The sequence below is a fragment of the Eschrichtius robustus genome, chromosome 11 (assembly GCF_028021215.1).
Source record: "Eschrichtius robustus isolate mEscRob2 chromosome 11, mEscRob2.pri, whole genome shotgun sequence".
Taxonomy (NCBI): domain Eukaryota; kingdom Metazoa; phylum Chordata; class Mammalia; order Artiodactyla; family Eschrichtiidae; genus Eschrichtius; species Eschrichtius robustus.
In genome coordinates, this window is record NC_090834.1 from 50,160,036 (window position 1) to 50,176,520 (window position 16,485).

Consider the following 16,485-nt stretch of genomic DNA (forward strand, 5'->3'; position numbering starts at 1 on the left):
TATACACATATCCCCATATACCCTTTCTCTTGTGTCTCCCTCCCACCCTCCCTATCCCACCCCTCTGGGTGGTCACAAAGCACCGAGCTGATCTCCCTGTGCTATGCAGCTGCTTCCCACCAGCCATCCATTCTACATTTGGTAGTGTATATATGTCCATGCCACTCTCTCACCTTGTCCCAGCCTCCCCCTCCCCCTCCCCGTGTCCTCAAGTCCACTCTCCACATCTGCATCTTTATTCCTGTCCTGCCCCTAGGTTCTTCAGAACCATTTTACTTTATTTTTTTTAGATTCCATATATATGTGTTAGCGTACGGTATTTGTTTTTATCTTTCCAACTTACTTCACTCTGTATGACAGACTCTAGGTCCATCCACCTCACTGTAAATAACTCAATTTCGTCTCTTTTTATGGCTGAGTAATATTCCATTGTATATATGTGCCACATCTTCTTTATCCATTCATCTGTCGATGGACACTTAGGTTGCTTCCATGTCCTGGCTATTGTAAATAGTGCTGCAATGAACATTGTGGTACATGACTCTTTTTGAATTATGGTTTTCTCGGAGTATATGACCAGTAGTGGGATTGCTGGGTCATATGGTAGCTCTATTTTTAGTTTTTTAAGGAACCTCCATACTGTTCTCCATAGTGGCTGTATCAATTTACATTCCCACCAACAGTGCAAGAGGGTTCCCTTTTCTCCACACCCTCTCCAGCATTTATTGTTTGTAGACTTTCTGGCCATTCTGACCAGTGTGAGATGATACCTCGTTGTAGTTTTGATTTGCGTTTCTCTAATGATTAGTGATGTTGAGCATCCTTTCATGTGTTTGTTGGTAATCTGTATATCTTCTTTGGAGAAATGCCTATTTGGGTCTTCTGCCCGTTTTTGGATTGGGTTGTTTTTTTTGATATTGAGCTGCATGAGCTGCTTGTATATTTTGGAGATGAATGCTATGTCAGTTGCTTTCTTTGCAAATATTTTCTCCCATTCTGAGGGTTGTCTTTTGGTCTTGTTTATGGTTTCCTTTGCTGTGCAAAAACTTTTAAGTTTCATTAGGTCTCATTTGTTTATTTTTGTTTTTATTTCCATTTCTCTAGGAGGTGGGTCAAAAAGGATCTTGCTGTGATTTATGTCATAGAGTGTTCTGCCTATGTTTTCCTCTAAGAGTTTTATAGTGTCTGGCCTTACATTTAGGTCTTTAATCCATTTTGAGGGTTTTTTTGTGTATGGTGTTAGGAAGTGTTCTAATTTCATTCTTTTACATGTAGCTATCCAGTTTTCCCAGCACCACTTATTGAAGAGGCTGTCTTTTCTCCATTGTATATCCTTGCCTCCTTTATCAAAGATAAGGTGACCATGTGTGCATGGGTTTATCTCTGGGCTTTCTATCCTGTTCCAATGATATATATTTCTGTTTTTGTGCCAGTACCATACTGTCTTGATTACTGTAGCTTTATAGTATTGTCTGAAGTCAGGGAGCCTGATTCCTCCAGCTCCGTTTTGCTTTCTCAAGATTGCTTTGGCTATTCGGGGTCTTTTGTGTTTCCATACAAATTGTGAAAGTTTTGGTTCTAGTTCTGTGAAAAATGCCATTGGTAGTTTTATAGGGATTGCCCTGAATTTGTAAATTGCTTTGGGTAGTATAGTCATTTTCACATTGTTGATTCTTCCATTCCAAGAACATGGTATATCTCTCCATCTGTTTGTATCATCTTTAATTTCTTTCATCAGTGTCTTATAGTTTTCTGCATACAGGTCTTTTGTCTCCTTAGGTAGGTTTATTCCTAGGTATTTTATTCTTTTTGTTGCAGTGGTAAACGGCAGTGTTTCCTTAATTTCTCTTTCAGATTTTTCATCATTAGTGTATAGGAATGCAAGAGATTTCTGTGCATTAATTGTGTATCCTGCTACTCTACCAAATTCATTGATTAGCTCTAGTAGTTTTCTGGTGGCATCTTTAGGATTCTCTATGTATAGTATCATGTCATCTGCAAACAGTGACAGTTTTACTTCTTTTCTGATTTGGATTCCTTTTATTTCTTTTTCTTCTCTGATTGCTGTGGCTAAAACTCCCAAAAGTATGTTGAGTAATAGTGGTGAGAGTGGGCAACCTTGTCTTGTTCCTGATCTTAGTGGAAATGGTTTCAGTTTTTCACCATTGAGAACGATGTTGGCTGTGGGTTTGTCATATATGGCCTTTATTATGTTGAGGTAAGTTCCCTCTATGCCTACTTTCTGGAGGGTTTTTATCATAAAGTGGTGTTAAATTTTGTTGAAAACATTTTCTGCATCTATTGAGATGATCATATCGTTTTTCCCTTCAACTTGTTAATATGGTTTATCACATTGATTGATTTGCATATATTGAAGAATCCTTGCATTCCTGAGATAAACCCCACTTGATCAGGGCGTATGATCCTTTTAATATTTTGTTGGATTCTGTTTGCTGGTATTCTGTTGAGGATTTTTGCATCTATGTTCATCAGTGATATTGGTCTGTAGTTTTCTTTTTTGTGACATCATTGTCTGGTTTTGGTATCAGGGTGATGGTGGCATCGTAGAATGAGTTTGGGTGTGTTCCTTCCTCTGCTATATTTTGGAAGAGTTTGAGAAGCATAGGTGTTACCTCTCTCTAAATGTTTGATAGAATTCGTCTGTGAAGCCATCTGGTCCTGGGCTTTTGTTTGTTGGAAGATTTTTAATCACAGTTTCAATTTTAGTGCTTGTGATTGGTCTGTTTATATTTTCTATTTCTTCCTGTTTCAGTCTTGAAAGGTTGTGCTTTTCTAAGAATGTGCCCATTTCTTCCAGGTTGTCCATTTTATTGGCATATAGTTGCTTGTAGTAACCTCTCATGATCCTTTCTTTGCATTTCTGCAGTGTCAGTTGTTATTTCTCCTTTTTCATTTCTAATTCTATTGATTTGAGTCTTCTCCCTTTTTTTCTTAATGAGTTTGGCTAATGGTTTATCAATTTTGTTTATCTTCTCAAAGAACCAGCTTTTAGCTTTATTAGTCTTTGCTATCGTTTCCTTCATTTCTTTTTAATTTATTTCTGATCTTTATGATTTCTTTCCTTCTGCTAACTTTGGGTTTTTTTGTTCTTCTTTCTCTAATTGCTTTAAGTGAAAGGTTAGGTTGTTTATTTGAGATATTTCTTGTTTCTTGAGGTAGGATTTATTGCTATAAACTTCCCTCTTAGAACTGCTTTTGCTGCATCCCATATGTTTTGGGTCATCGTGTTTTCATTGTTATTTTTTTCTAGGTATTTTTTGATTTCCTCTTTGATTTCCTCAGTGAACTCTTGGTTATTTAGTACTGTATTGTTTAGCCTCCATGTGTTTGTATTTTTTACAGCTTTTTTTAAAAAAATAAATTTATTTATTTATTCATTTTTGGCTGCACGGGGTCTTTGTTGCTGCTCGCAGGCTTTCTCTAGTTGCGGTGAGTGGGGGCTACTCTTCGTGGCAGTGCGCAGGCTTCTCATTGTGGTGGCTTCTCTCGTTGCAGAACACGGGCTCTATGCATGCAGGCTACAGTAGTTGTGGCTCATGGGCTCTAGAGTGCAGGCTCAGTAGTTATCACACACGGGCTTAGTTGCTCTTCGGCATGTGGGATCTTCCCGGAGTAGGGCTCAAACCCGTGTCCCCTGCATTGGCAGGCGGATTCTTAACCACTGCACCACCAGGGAAGCCCCCTACAGCTTTTTTGCTGTAATTGATATCTAGTCTCATAGCGTTGTGGTTGGAAAAGATACTTGATACGATTTCAATTTTCTTAAATTTACCAAGGCTTGATTTGTGACCCAAGATATGACCTATCCTGGAGAATGTTCCATGAGCATTTGAGAAGAAAGTGTATTCTGTTGTTTTTGGATGGAATGTCCTATAAATATCAATTTAGTCCATCGTGTCTAATGTGTCATTTAAAGCTTGTGTTTCCTTATTTATTTTCATTTTGGATTATCTGCCCATTGGTGAAGGTGGGGTGTTAAAGTCCCCTACTATTTTGTGTTACTGTCGATTTCCCCTTTTATGGTTGTTTGCATTTGCCTTATGTATTATGGTGCTCCTATGTTGGGTGCGTAAATATTTACAATTGTTATGTATTCTTCTTGGATTGATCCCTTGATCATTAGTTAGTGTCCTTCTTTCTCTCTTGTAATAGTCTTTCTTTTAACGTCTATTTTGTCTGATATGAGAATTGCTACTCCAGCTTTCTTTTGATTTCCATTTGCATGGAGTGTCTTTTTCCATCCCGTCACTTTCAGTCTGTATGTGTCCCTAGGTCTGAAGTGGGTCTCTTGTAGACAGCATATATATGGGTCTTGTTTTTGTATTGATTTAGCCAGTGTATATCTTTTGGTTGGAGCATTTAATCCATTACATTTAAGGTAATTATCGATATGTATGTTCCTATTACCATTTTCTTAATTGTTTTGGGTTTGTTATTGTAGGTCTTTTCCTTCTCTTGTGTTTCCTGCCTAGAGAAGTTCCTTTAGCATTTGTTGTAAAGCTGGTTTGGTGGTGCTGAATTCTCTTGGCTTTTGCTTGTCTGTAAATGTTTTAATTTCTGTGTTGAATCTCAATGAGATCCTTGCTGGGTAGAGTAATCTTGGTTGTAGGTTTTTCCCTTTCGTCACTTTAAATATGTCCTGCCACACCCTTCTGGCTTGCAGAGTTTCTGCTGAAAGATCAGCTGTTAACCTTATGGGGATTCCCTTGTATGTTATTTTTTGCTTTTCCCTTGCTGCTTTCAATATTTTTTCTTTGTATTTAATTTTTGATAGTTTGATTAATATGTGTCTTGGCATGTTTCTCCTTGGATCTATCCTGTATGGGACTCTCTGTGCTTCCTGGACTTGACTGACTATTTCCTTTCCCATATTTGGGAAGTTTTCAACTGTAATCTCTTCAAATATTTTCTCAGTCCCTTTTTTCTTCTTCTTTTGGGACCCCTATAATTCAAATGTTGGTGTGTTTACTGTTGTCCCAGAGGTCTCTGAGACTGTCCTCAATTCTTTTCATTCTTTTTTCTTTATTCTGCTCTGCGGTAGTTATTTCCACTATTTTTTCTTCCCGGTCACTTATCTGTTCTTCTGCCTCAGTTATTCTGATATTGATTCCTTCTAGAGAATTTTTAATTTCATTTATTGGGTTGTTCATCATTGTTTGTTTGCTCTTTAGTTCTTCTAGGTCCTTGTTAAATGTTTCTTTTATTTTCTCCATTCTATTTTCAAGATTTTGGATCATTTTTATTATCATTACTCTGAATTCTTTTTCAGGTAGACTACCTATTTCCGCTTCATTTGTTTGTTCTGGTATTCATCTGCTGTGTATTTCTCTGTCTTCCCATTTTGCTCCTTCATCTGCTGTGTATTTTTCTGTCTTCTCATTTTGCTTAACTTACTGTGTTTGGGGTCTCCTTTTCCCAGGCTGCAGGTTCGTAGTTCCCGTTGTTTTTTGGTAAGGTTGGTTCAGTGGGTTTTGTAGGCTTGCTGGTGGAGGGGACTGGTTCCTGTGTTCTGGTGGATGAGGCTGGATCTTGTCTTTCTGGTGGGCAGGACCATATCCAGTGGTGTGTTTTGGAGTGTCTGTGAACTTATTATGATTTTAGGCAGCCTCTCTGCTAATGGGTGGGGTTGTGTTCCTGTCTTGCTAGTTGTTTGGCATGGGGTGTCCAGCACTGGAGCTTGCTGGTCGTTGAGTGGAGCTGGGTCTTAGCATTGAGACAGAGATCTCTGGGAGAGCTCTCGCCAATTGATATTACATGGGGCCAGGAGGTCTCTGGTGGTCCAATGTCCTGAATTCGGCTCTCCCACATCAGAGGCTCAGTCCTGACAGCCGGCCAGAGCACCAAAACCCTGTCAGCCACACGGCTGGAAAAATGTGCTTTGAGTTGTGTGTCAGCCACTGCCCTGTTGTAGCTCTGTCTCAGCTGTCTCCAAAGGTCACCCAGATACATTGGGTTATTCCATCATTCCTCAGAACTTGCACATGCCAGTCTGGGATTTGTAGATGTCCTCCTGATACTCTTCATTGAAATACCTTGCATTCATGGTGGTGAGAGATATGCTAATAGTGTTGGTTCTCTTCAGTTCAGAGACTGGGATAGTCTGAGCCTTCATGTGGCTAAGTCAGGAGCAGCTGGCCAACGGTCTGAAAGTAATAACATGTCAGATTCCAAGAAGGCTTTCTGCAGCACCTGAGCAGTAGTCCCAAGCAGCCGCTCTGCTCAGCTGTAGCACTCTGACCGGGCGCCCTCAGTGGGACCCTCAAATGAGGATTTCTGCTGGCCCTAGAGCCTGACTTGCCCACCCAGGCAAAGAGCTGAGGAGATCATCTCCCGGCCCCGTGTCACCAGAGGAGCAGACACCTGGAAGGTGTGTGGCCAACAGTGTGGGAGAAACTGGGATTTTCAAGTTTCCTCATGAGAGTATGTTGCTGTGCTGGCAGGGGGGCTTATGGCAAGTGTTTCTCAGCCTTTCCTACCTATTTTGGTGTGGATATATCCTTGTTTGCCTGATGTGTAGGAGTTGCTCAGCTAGTTTCTGGATTTCTTTCAGAAGGAATTGCTCTGTGTGTAGCTGTAGATTCGGTGTGTTTGTGGGAGGAGATGAGTTTAGGGGTCTCCTGTATTACCACCTTGGACTGGAAATCTGTGAATCTTTTGTTTTATACATTTCATCAAATCTGGAAAATTTTCAGCCATTAGTATTTCAAAAATTTTTTTCTGCTCATCCCTTCCTTAATTGACTTAAATCACAGGTATATAAGGCTACTCACTAATACTATGTTAGGGTTTTTTTTTTTCAGTTTTACTTTGAAGTTGATATTGTGTCTTTAAGTTTACTACTCTTCTGCTATGTCTGATCTTGGGGAGGCTTTTGGGGGTCATTACTTTAGTGAAGCTGGTGAGACTCAGGGATACCAGGATTCAATTATTCTTTTTATTAATGTTAGCGTGACTGTCTTTGTGGGGATAAGATGATGAAGATAGGGGAATATGGGTTATGTATCTTTGGAAGAATCTTTTTTTTAAATGAGGCTTAGGAATGTAAGTGAACAAGTTCTATGAAATCAGCCGCATCTGTAGAATACCATTTCTTCATTATTAGATTACTGCTTAAAGTTGGAAATTCAAATACTGAATGGTTTACACAAGACAGTATAATTGTACAAAGGCAGGAAGAAAATCAATATGACACAATACATAGCAAGTAATGCAATATGATGCAGTAAATACAAAAGCAGGGGGATAATCACATGGCTAAGGCAGTTGGAGAAAATGCAGGGGAAAAGCCAAGAGAGAGAAGGTTAAGTTCTCATAGTTGGGACCATATCTTAGTCATTACATATAACTCAGGGAGAACATCAGGGAAAACAGGCAATGTAACCACATTTATTGAGCACCTCCTATAGGCCAGGTATGGTATGGTTCCATTTCTATAACCTCACTGCAAAGCAGTTATTACTATGTTTTAAGAGGAAACACAGTCAGAAAGGTTAGGTAGATTGCCCAACGTGTGGTATACAGTGTCTTTCACATGCTGTATCTTGAATCAGTATTAGTTGAATAAATGAATATGTATTTATTCAAGTGAAAGATAGCTTGTGAATTTTCTTTGCTGTGCTTCTTTCTAATCTTTCCTAGAAAAATGCTAAACAGATAACTACAGGCTAGGGAAAGGACTGTGCTAGCTGGCATGCAGTAAGAGCAACAGGAACAACAGTAATGGCAGTAACATATACGGACTTCCTGTGAGTTGGCCACTGTTTTGATTTACATCTATTAACTCATTTAGTGCTGACACCACTATGAGGTAAGTACAATCTTTATTTCTCAGTTTACAGATGAGGAAAGTGAGGTGCAGAGAGGTGAAATAGCTTGTTCAAAGTTATCCCGTTGGTAAGTAGTAAGGCCAGGATTTGAACTTTTGATAGTGGAGCTCCAGGCTGTACTTCACACCTTTGAACTATCTTGCCTCTAGTGACTTGCTGCCTTTCTTCACTGTGGTTCACCTAGCTTCACCTTTGGGCTCAGGCCCCGATCAAGTTTTCCCTAGTTTCTCCTTTCAGGCCTCTTACAGCCATTTTGGCAAGTACTGCTTTCCAAAGCCAGTGGAAAACATTGATAGACTTCCCTGCTTTTTCTATTGTAAAAAAGGCAAATTGAAGTCATGGAGTAAGATACAAATCTCTCCTGCTTTCAGGTGGCAAGGGAGGTGAACCTAAATCAACCTTGCTGTATTTCTCAGATTACTATCTCAGCATATGAAGAAACAAAATACCCGGAATTTATAGAGAATTTATTTGATCTACAAATCAAATGCGCCAAAGACATGAACAGAAAATTCACAAAAGAAAACAAGAGGCAAATATCTTTATTTCAAAATCAACCTTAGCTAGATTCATTTTTATGTTTTTCTTTTTTCCTTGATATCGGCAAACTTTAAAAAGATTGATGTGGCTGAAGCTGGAGAAGGATGGTAAGGATGTGAGGGGGGTGAGAGACAGTGAAAAGGTAGTGGGATTGGTGGATTATAGATTCTGGTAGACCTGAAGTAATGCCGGATTGTGGTATGAGAAGGAATAAACAGGAAGGACAGGAGGTAGTGATCAGAATATGGGATTTTACAATTGAGAATGTGAAGAATTTCAATTTATTGATAATGACAAGGTCTAGAGCAACACAGTCCAATAAAAATATGTGCTGTGTATATACCTTAAAATTTCACAGTAGCCAGATTAAAAAAAGCAGGTAAAATTAATTTTAATGTATTTTATTTAACCCAATATATCCAAAAGAGTAACATTTCAACATGTAATCAAAAGATTATTGAGATGTTTTATATTCTCTTTTACATAGTAAATCTTTAAAACTTAATGTGTATTTTACACTTACTACATATCTCAATTTAGACTTCTCACATTTCAAATGCTCAGGAGCCACACATGGCTAATGACTACTATATTGGACAGCACAGGTCTAAAGTATGACCATGGGAATAAGTGGTAGGATAGACCAAGGTGTTGGAAGGATCACCTATGTGAATACTAGAATCACCAAGAATGTTTTTCAGTCACCAAAAAGAACATGTTAGACCGACACGTAATGAGTCGGAAAGATCTCCAAGACATATATTGAAGGGAAAATTAATTTCCAGTATAATATGTATGGATAATACCATTTATTAAAAACAATATGTAAGTTACAAAAGAATACTACAAGGAAAAAGATGTGCTAACTTGATAATGGTTGCCTCTGGAGAATGGAGTAGAAATAGGATGGAGTGGGAGTGAAGGGGGACTTTCAAGCCACGCTCTATATACTTCTGGATCATTTGTATATCTCACAATAAGAAGGTATTCATGTACTTGTATAATAATTGTTTAAGAGTTACTATTACTACCATTGATCTTGTTATCTATTTGACTTGGTTTCCTCTCTCCTCCCAATTGCCTACCCTTTCCTCAGAGTTTCAAGTATCATGAATTATTCTGAGAATACAAAGCTGTACAGCTTACTAACCATTTTTTTTTTATGAGTAAAAGAGTGTATGTATTTCAGTTTGTTATATATGATGCTGTAAAGCACCTCGTTAAGACTTCCATTTCTGTTTTGTGTTGCTTGGGGCCTCAGATGACCAAATCTTTAAATCTCAAGATGAATGTGATTAAGACAAGGAGAATGAGTTAACGGGGTTCCATTCTGTGTCTTATTCTTTTCATCAGACAGACAGCATTCATTTCCTCTCCTGTTTCCCTAAACATGTAGCTCAAGAATGCTCTAGCAGACTTAAAGAAGCATGCTGTGATCTCTTTCTTTAGATTTTATGCTTCTTGAGGGCAGTGACTGAATTTTCATACCCCTGGTGCCTATATTAATGCATAGCAAACAGGCACTCAATAAATGTTCTTTAAATAGCACAGTGAAGGTAATTTGTCAATGATAAGAGCTAGTAAGTATACTGAATTAGAGTTTAGAGTAGAGGAATGGGCTGTTATATTGCTTTCTTGTGAACTTTCAACTTCCCCTTCAAAATCTAGGACAAATGTCACCTTCCCCCCCATAGCTTTCCCTTCTGCACAAGTAGTTAACAGCCACACCCTCAGTGTGCCCAAAGAATTATGTGTGTATCTCTCAAACCCTCTCATGCTATGTGTTCACATTTGTAATTGTGAGTTCTTTCTGGGTAAGGACGATTTCTTCCTATATGTAACACAATGTCTGAGACCTAGCAGGTGCTCAATAAATGTTTGTGAATGAATACATACATAAATGTATAGATCAGACCTTGAGGCCTCAAATCCATTTCCACATACAATGACAAAACAGAGACGAAACCTACATTTATTTAATTACTGAATATTTATTGAGCACCTGCTATACACCAGGCAAAAGGAAAAGAAACAAATTTTCTATCCAGAATTACTTTTAACTCTTTCAGCAGTGCCTAAGTCCTGATCATAAAAAAGTCCATTATGCTGATTTAGTATCCATTCATTCTTTGGTTAATCTTCATGTACAGTTTTCTCAAGTGTACTTTCAAATATTGTATAATGCTCTAGACCATGATATATTCCAAGGGCTGTCTGAAGGATAAGAGGAATCACCATTGCTTTTATCTCTGTTTGACAAAGCAGCAGCCAATAAAGTAAAACCCTTCCTTTTGGTGGCAGTGGAACAGTATGATACCTAAAAATGAAAAAGGATTAATTACTTCCTCTGGAAGTAAATTCTATAAAAAATTTGTTGATGTCTCCTAAACTGATCATTTCTATTCTAGATCTTTCATGTAGATAGCAAAAAAGGTTAAAATTAGCTATTTGAAATATGAAACTATGATATTTTGATGAAAATGTGTCATTGGCAGCTAAAGAATAAGGAGAGTTTATTAACATTAAAAAAAAAAGGGGGGGGCTTCCCTGGTGGCGCAGTGGTTAAGAATCCACCTGCCAATGCAGGGGACACAGGTTCGAGCCCTGGTCCGGGAAGGTCCCACATGTCGCGGAGCAACCAAGCTCGTGCTCCACAACTACTGAGCCTGCGCTCTGGAGCCCACGAGCCACAACTACTGAGCCCACGTGCCACAACTACCGAAGCCTGTGTGCCTAGAGCCGGTGCTCTGCAACAAGAGAAGCCACCTCAATGAAGCCCGTACGCACACCGCAACCAAGAGTAGCCCCTGCTTGCCTCAACTAGCAGCCAAAAATAAATAAATTAAATAAATAAATTTTAAAAAAAAAAGGGAAGAAAGGAAGAAACGGAACAAAAAGATGGACTTACTTGACTGCCAGACGTCCATTTTTAGAAAAAGCTAAAGCAATGGGATATAAAACACCACACACTATGCCAATCAGTGAACTTCTCAGAACACAATTTTCCCGGCTTATATTACCTGGAAAACAAAAGTAAATTTGATCTCCCTTTAAGACTCAGGATAAGAACTATTAAGAGTCTTGGGTCCTCATACAGTAGTTATTTGCATTGTCCTCAAGCATAGCAAAATAGTAGAAAGAATATTAGAAATTCAGTCTATGGCACAATAGACTAAATGTATCACATTTAAAAAATGCTTTTATTATACTTCACATAAGGATAAGTTACCTCTTACTTATATGGCTGTTGCAGAAGTAATTTCATAGTGAAGAATATTAAACTAGCAGACCAGATATCTGGATTCTAGGGTAATACATTTATATTGTCTATGTGTCAGGCATGTGCTAGGGATACAGTATTACACAGAAGAGATCCAATCTCTGACCTTCAGGTCAGTTTACTAAGAAAGAAATACATTAGACAAATATTTAAACAAATAATCTTAAGTGTGCATATGCTTTGAAGGTAAAATGAATAGAGAATGTTATCTAGAAACTTAACCTGAGGGAATCAGAGGTTTCCCTGGGGAAAAGGTATTTAAGCAGGGACCTGATGAACAGGGGTCAGAGGTTCCATCAATTACTAGTTGTGAAACTTAAGGTAAGGGGAGGAGGTAGGAAATAACATTAAAAGCCCATAATATGCCAGATACTATGTTAGACATTCAACATACAGTATCTTAATTCTTAATCCTGTGAGGTAAGTACTATTAGTCCTAATTCATAGATAAGACAACTGAGTCTCAGAGATTAAATGACTTGCCCAGTGTCACAAAACTTAAGTGAAATATGTAGTATACCAAAGCCTCCTTTTTTCCCAGTATATCATGCTGCTTCTTAGTGTACTTGAACATGTCTCAGCTTAGTTTCTTACCTGTAAAGAAAAGACACAATACTACTTGCCTTGGCTGATTAGGAGGATTGTTGTGGGGATGAAACAGGACAATATATGTGAAGGTACTTTGTTAGTGGTAAAGAAATACACAAATGTAAGGGACTATTATCAGCAGTAGCAACGGTATATGTTAATGAGTAATTTTACTTAGATATAAACACATATGTTAATGAATTTAAATTTACCTGAATACAAAGCATGTCTTACAAGAAGCTCACAAGAAACTATGGTAGACAAAAATGGAAGTGTAGTCAATGATGCATATGTCTTCAAAGCATCATGTTTAACCTTGAAGCAATGTCTGAAAATTAAGTTTGCCAATATTCCAGAGAAACCAGCTGTTGTTCCAAAGGTCACTGTTCCATATATATTCAAAGTCCTAATTGGAAAAACAAAGTGAAGAATTAAGTTTAACATAATATTCTTCTAATAGATATATCCTTTCCTGGGTTTGTTATTACATATTTACTCAACATCAAATTTTTCTTGAGCATTTACTATGCTCAATACTATACAAAGAAAGGTATTTTCTTTGTGCTGAGGGTGGGGCAGTGAATAAAGTTGGGGGGGGGAGGCGGAAAGAAAAAAAATTCCACCCCTCATGGAACTTGCATTCTAATGAGAGAACAATAGAACTATCTTTCTGAGAATAGAGTGGTTCTAAGATGGAGCTCTTTTAAAGAGAGAATAAATTTTGGCCACAAATAAATATGAATATGTTCCAATGTAGCCAAATTTTATGAACTATCTAAATCCAAGAATACTGTTCTTTCTACTAAAAGAATTAATTTGCTTAAGGTCATTTGAAAAAAGTTCTTTACATTTGGTTAGGCCTTCTAGAAAATAACTATTTCTTAAGTAGTCCAGATACATTTAAAATAATTTGTCTAGGATTTCCAAAACTTCATCCAAAGAAATTTGAGAGATCTAGTTTTTCTGACTCATACCTAAATCCAGAAATGTTTAAAGTCTAAGATCAACGTCCTTTGATTTTATTCTTGAGCTCTATTAATCTAAAAGTCAGAATGGTAATGTGAGACTATATGTACATCATGGAATCTGTATTCCCTTTTGCTGAGCTCAGCACTGTGGCTGAGGTAATAAATTCTAAACTGAAATTAATTACAATTGATATTTAATATAAGTAGCCCTCAAAATGGTGTTCTCCTAATTACTTTTAATTAAAATTTTAATTGCACAAATAACATTTAATTGCACAAATAACATTTAATTGCACAAATAACATTTCAACAATTTTAGAAACAAAACAATTTCAAGAGAGAAAAGAAATTATCCACAGTCTCAGTATTCCAACAAACCGCTATTTTCATCTGCTCATGTTTCCCTCCAGTTCTTTTTTGAAAATAAGCTTTCTTTATAACCAACTCAATAAAGTTAACAGGATCTTAGATACCTAGAAACAATGGCAATACAGAAGATCTGCAAATAAAGTTATTGACTTTCAGTCTGGGTGAGTCTCTTACTTTTCTTTTCTAAGATATTCAAATTTTTTTTCTATGATTTCGATGACCATTGGTTTTCTGAGATTTGCATCTCCTAGAGAAGGACTGGACTGACCATATATGTATGTTGGCATCTTGATGTCCTGGAAAACACAAAAATCCAGAACCATAATAGCTAATGATGTTAATATTAAATCTTATAAATTCTACAGATGCAGATTAAAAAACATTTAGATTCTAGTAAAAGTGTCAGGTACTGTCATCTGCTTTCACATACTTTGTTAATGATTCAGTCACTATTTAGTGAGCTCTTATTATCTGTTAGATGATGGCTTTTTGATTCACATAACAACTTTGAGAAATTGGTAGGATAATGGTCATCTCTACCTTTATGGATGAGACAAACAAGGTTCAGAGAGGCTGACTTGCCTGAGGACTTGTTGTAGAAGGATAATTTACTGAGATATTTTTTGTTTTCTTTACAGTTTTCCCTGAAGGTAGCCAGGCCCTTTGTAGTTCTCCATGCTCTAGCTTTTTCAGAGCTGAAAGTAAACAGTAGCTACTTGTTGACCACTGTCTTTATCCTCTGTCTCATGAAAGCCTGAGCTTTTGGAGATTATGTTGAGTTTCCTGGAGAGGTAGGAGAGAACAGGGATTGCCTTGGAGAATATCAAGACAGAACATCAGAAAGAGGGACACATTCCAGCCTAGGAAGAGGCAGTGGATCATGGTTACCTTGGATTATATAAGGTATATATATCCAGATCCTTTGCTGGAAATTGCTATGCAGTATATCAGGGAGCCTGGACCTATGGCACTGGGCTCCAGGGTTGGAAAGTTCCTGTGTCCCAAGTGTGATATATGAATAGACAGTTGCTAATGTCAAGGGACCATGAGGTTTGGCCAGTAGCATCTTAACAGAAACCAGTAGTTGAAAAACACAAAACAAAACTGGACCCTCAGAAAGGATCCCTTCTGAATATTTTGCTCTGGGTAAGACTCTCAGATTTCTGTGAAACGTCTTAATATTTGTTACATCTTTTGCCATACTGGCATTATGGGATTCCAGATTAGCCAATGAATAGATTAAATCTATGCCTTTCACAATTTATATGATTCTCCATTTTAACAACATTTATGGTCAAGGGCATAGACTAATAAGTCTCAAATTTTAGGAGTCCTGGGCAAGAGAATCAGAGTGGGTTAAGCATAAAAGACATAAAAGAGACTTAGTAAGATTCTCAACTTTTCATGTGCACAGGAATCACGAGTTTATCTGAAATGCAGTCTCTTGAGCTCCCTATTGAGATATCTGGATTCAACAGGAGTAGGGTAAAGTCTAGAAATCTGCATTTTAATAACACCAAGTGATTCTGATGCTGGTAGTCAATGGACACATGTTGAACATCACTGTAATATTCATTTCCTGAATAAGTGATATGTACCAACCCTAACCCTAACTAATGAAAGGCCAATTCATCCATGGTATCAACATCCTGAAGGTATAGGCTCTTTTGAACCTTCATATGGTATTAAACAATGAGTAATAATGGACGAGTTTCTTTCCCTGCATCATTGAAGAACTGTACTCAAGCCAGTTCTATCTTTTTCTTTAAAATATCTGGGGAGGACAGAAAAAAAAAGTAAAATATTTTATAAATTACAGTTTTTCACAGACTAGATTTAATCTTTTGCCTCTCTCTGACATCTAAATGGCAAATGGAAGAGACAAGATAGCAATATCTAAGGGAGATTCTATATCTAATCCCTCTAGTGTACATGAAGGCAGATGTCAGTAACATGACAATTAACCAGAAACTTGGGAAAACTTTTCGTTTTGCTGTCATCCAAATCACTGAAGTCCCTTATTCCTCACAAAGAAAACTTTCAGGCAATCCCTTGTACCAACCTCCTACCTAGTCTACACCTCATTATATAGGAAACACAGATATCCAGGATTATGATCCTAAAATACTGAAACAGGACAGCAAATATTTATTGAGTGCATAGTTTTTGTAAGGCAGTTATTAAAGCAGAGAAATATACTGATAACTTTCTGATAGAATTTTTACAAGTATTGAAATGTAAAAATTTCTCTATAACTAACATTTTATCTAAAAAGTAACCAGTTCAAAAAAAAAAAAAGTAACCAGTTCAAGGCCACTCAACTGGTCACCACGATTATACCAGTAATATTTTATGGTTTTGTAGTGCTTTTATGTGTATTATTTCACTTGACCTTCAGAATTTTATTTAACATTCACTCATCATTTGCTCAGACATTCACCTGGTATTTGAAAGTCCCCCGGATAAGCAAGATGTAGTCATGTCCTCAGAACCCACAACCCAGGCAGAGGTCAGGACAAAATGGCAGGAAATTTAAAATGCAAAGGCCCCGAGTCAAGAGAAAACAGGCTTCATCAATCAGGACTAAACTTTAGGTCTCCTACTTTCTCCCTACCTCTTTTCATAGCAACCAGGGATTTAATTGCGCCCTGCACAGACTTGGGAGCTATTCTCTTTAGACTTCAAATCCCTTTTACGCGCATCATTTCAGAAGAGTGCACCAGCACCTGAGGCTGCAGAAATCACCGCCCATACCACCCTGGGTTTCCGCCTACCTTGGGCGCTTCCCCAGCTCCCGCCGGCACCACACCCGCAGCCCTCCGGTCGGCTCCAGCCTCACGCCCGAGCGCCGCCATTTTGGCGACTCACGTGACTAGTGGTGGGCGGGGACCCA

General features: G+C 37.9%; 1 protein-coding gene and 1 long non-coding RNA gene across 2 annotated transcripts in view; one reads left to right on the top strand and one right to left on the bottom strand.

Moving 5' to 3' along the window:
- The window catches only part of LOC137771230 (uncharacterized), a 27,997-nt gene extending 17,780 nt beyond the window's left edge, over positions 1–10,217 (top strand). The window contains exon 4 of the long non-coding RNA XR_011075345.1: positions 7,660–10,217. This is a non-coding gene — a long non-coding RNA (uncharacterized lncRNA). The remainder of the gene's footprint in view (positions 1–7,659) is intronic.
- A 141-nt stretch (positions 10,218–10,358) lies between these two features.
- Positions 10,359–16,455, bottom strand: TMEM126B (transmembrane protein 126B). The gene is made up of 5 exons (XM_068554330.1): positions 16,367–16,455; positions 13,767–13,888; positions 12,468–12,661; positions 11,296–11,407; positions 10,359–10,704 (listed from the first exon to the last, which is right to left on the bottom strand). The coding sequence occupies exons 1-5, from the start codon at positions 16,445–16,447 to the stop codon at positions 10,521–10,523; spliced, it is 693 nt and encodes a 230-aa protein (XP_068410431.1). The 5' UTR covers positions 16,448–16,455; the 3' UTR covers positions 10,359–10,520.
- Positions 16,456–16,485: the final 30 nt, after the last annotated feature.

Bases quoted from the DNA above. Each gene is read 5' to 3' on its own strand.
- TMEM126B (XM_068554330.1), bottom strand. From the start codon at position 16,447: ATGGCGGCGCTCGGGCGTGAGGCTGGAGCCGACCGGAGGGCTGCGGGT. The intron at 12,662-13,766 runs GTAAGAGACTCA...TTTTCCAATTAG, and splicing joins GAATATCTTAGAAAAGAAAA to GACTTTGAATATATATGGAA. The intron at 11,408-12,467 runs GTAAATTTAAAT...TTTGTTTTCCAG, and splicing joins AAGACATGCTTTGTATTCAG to GTAATATAAGCCGGGAAAAT.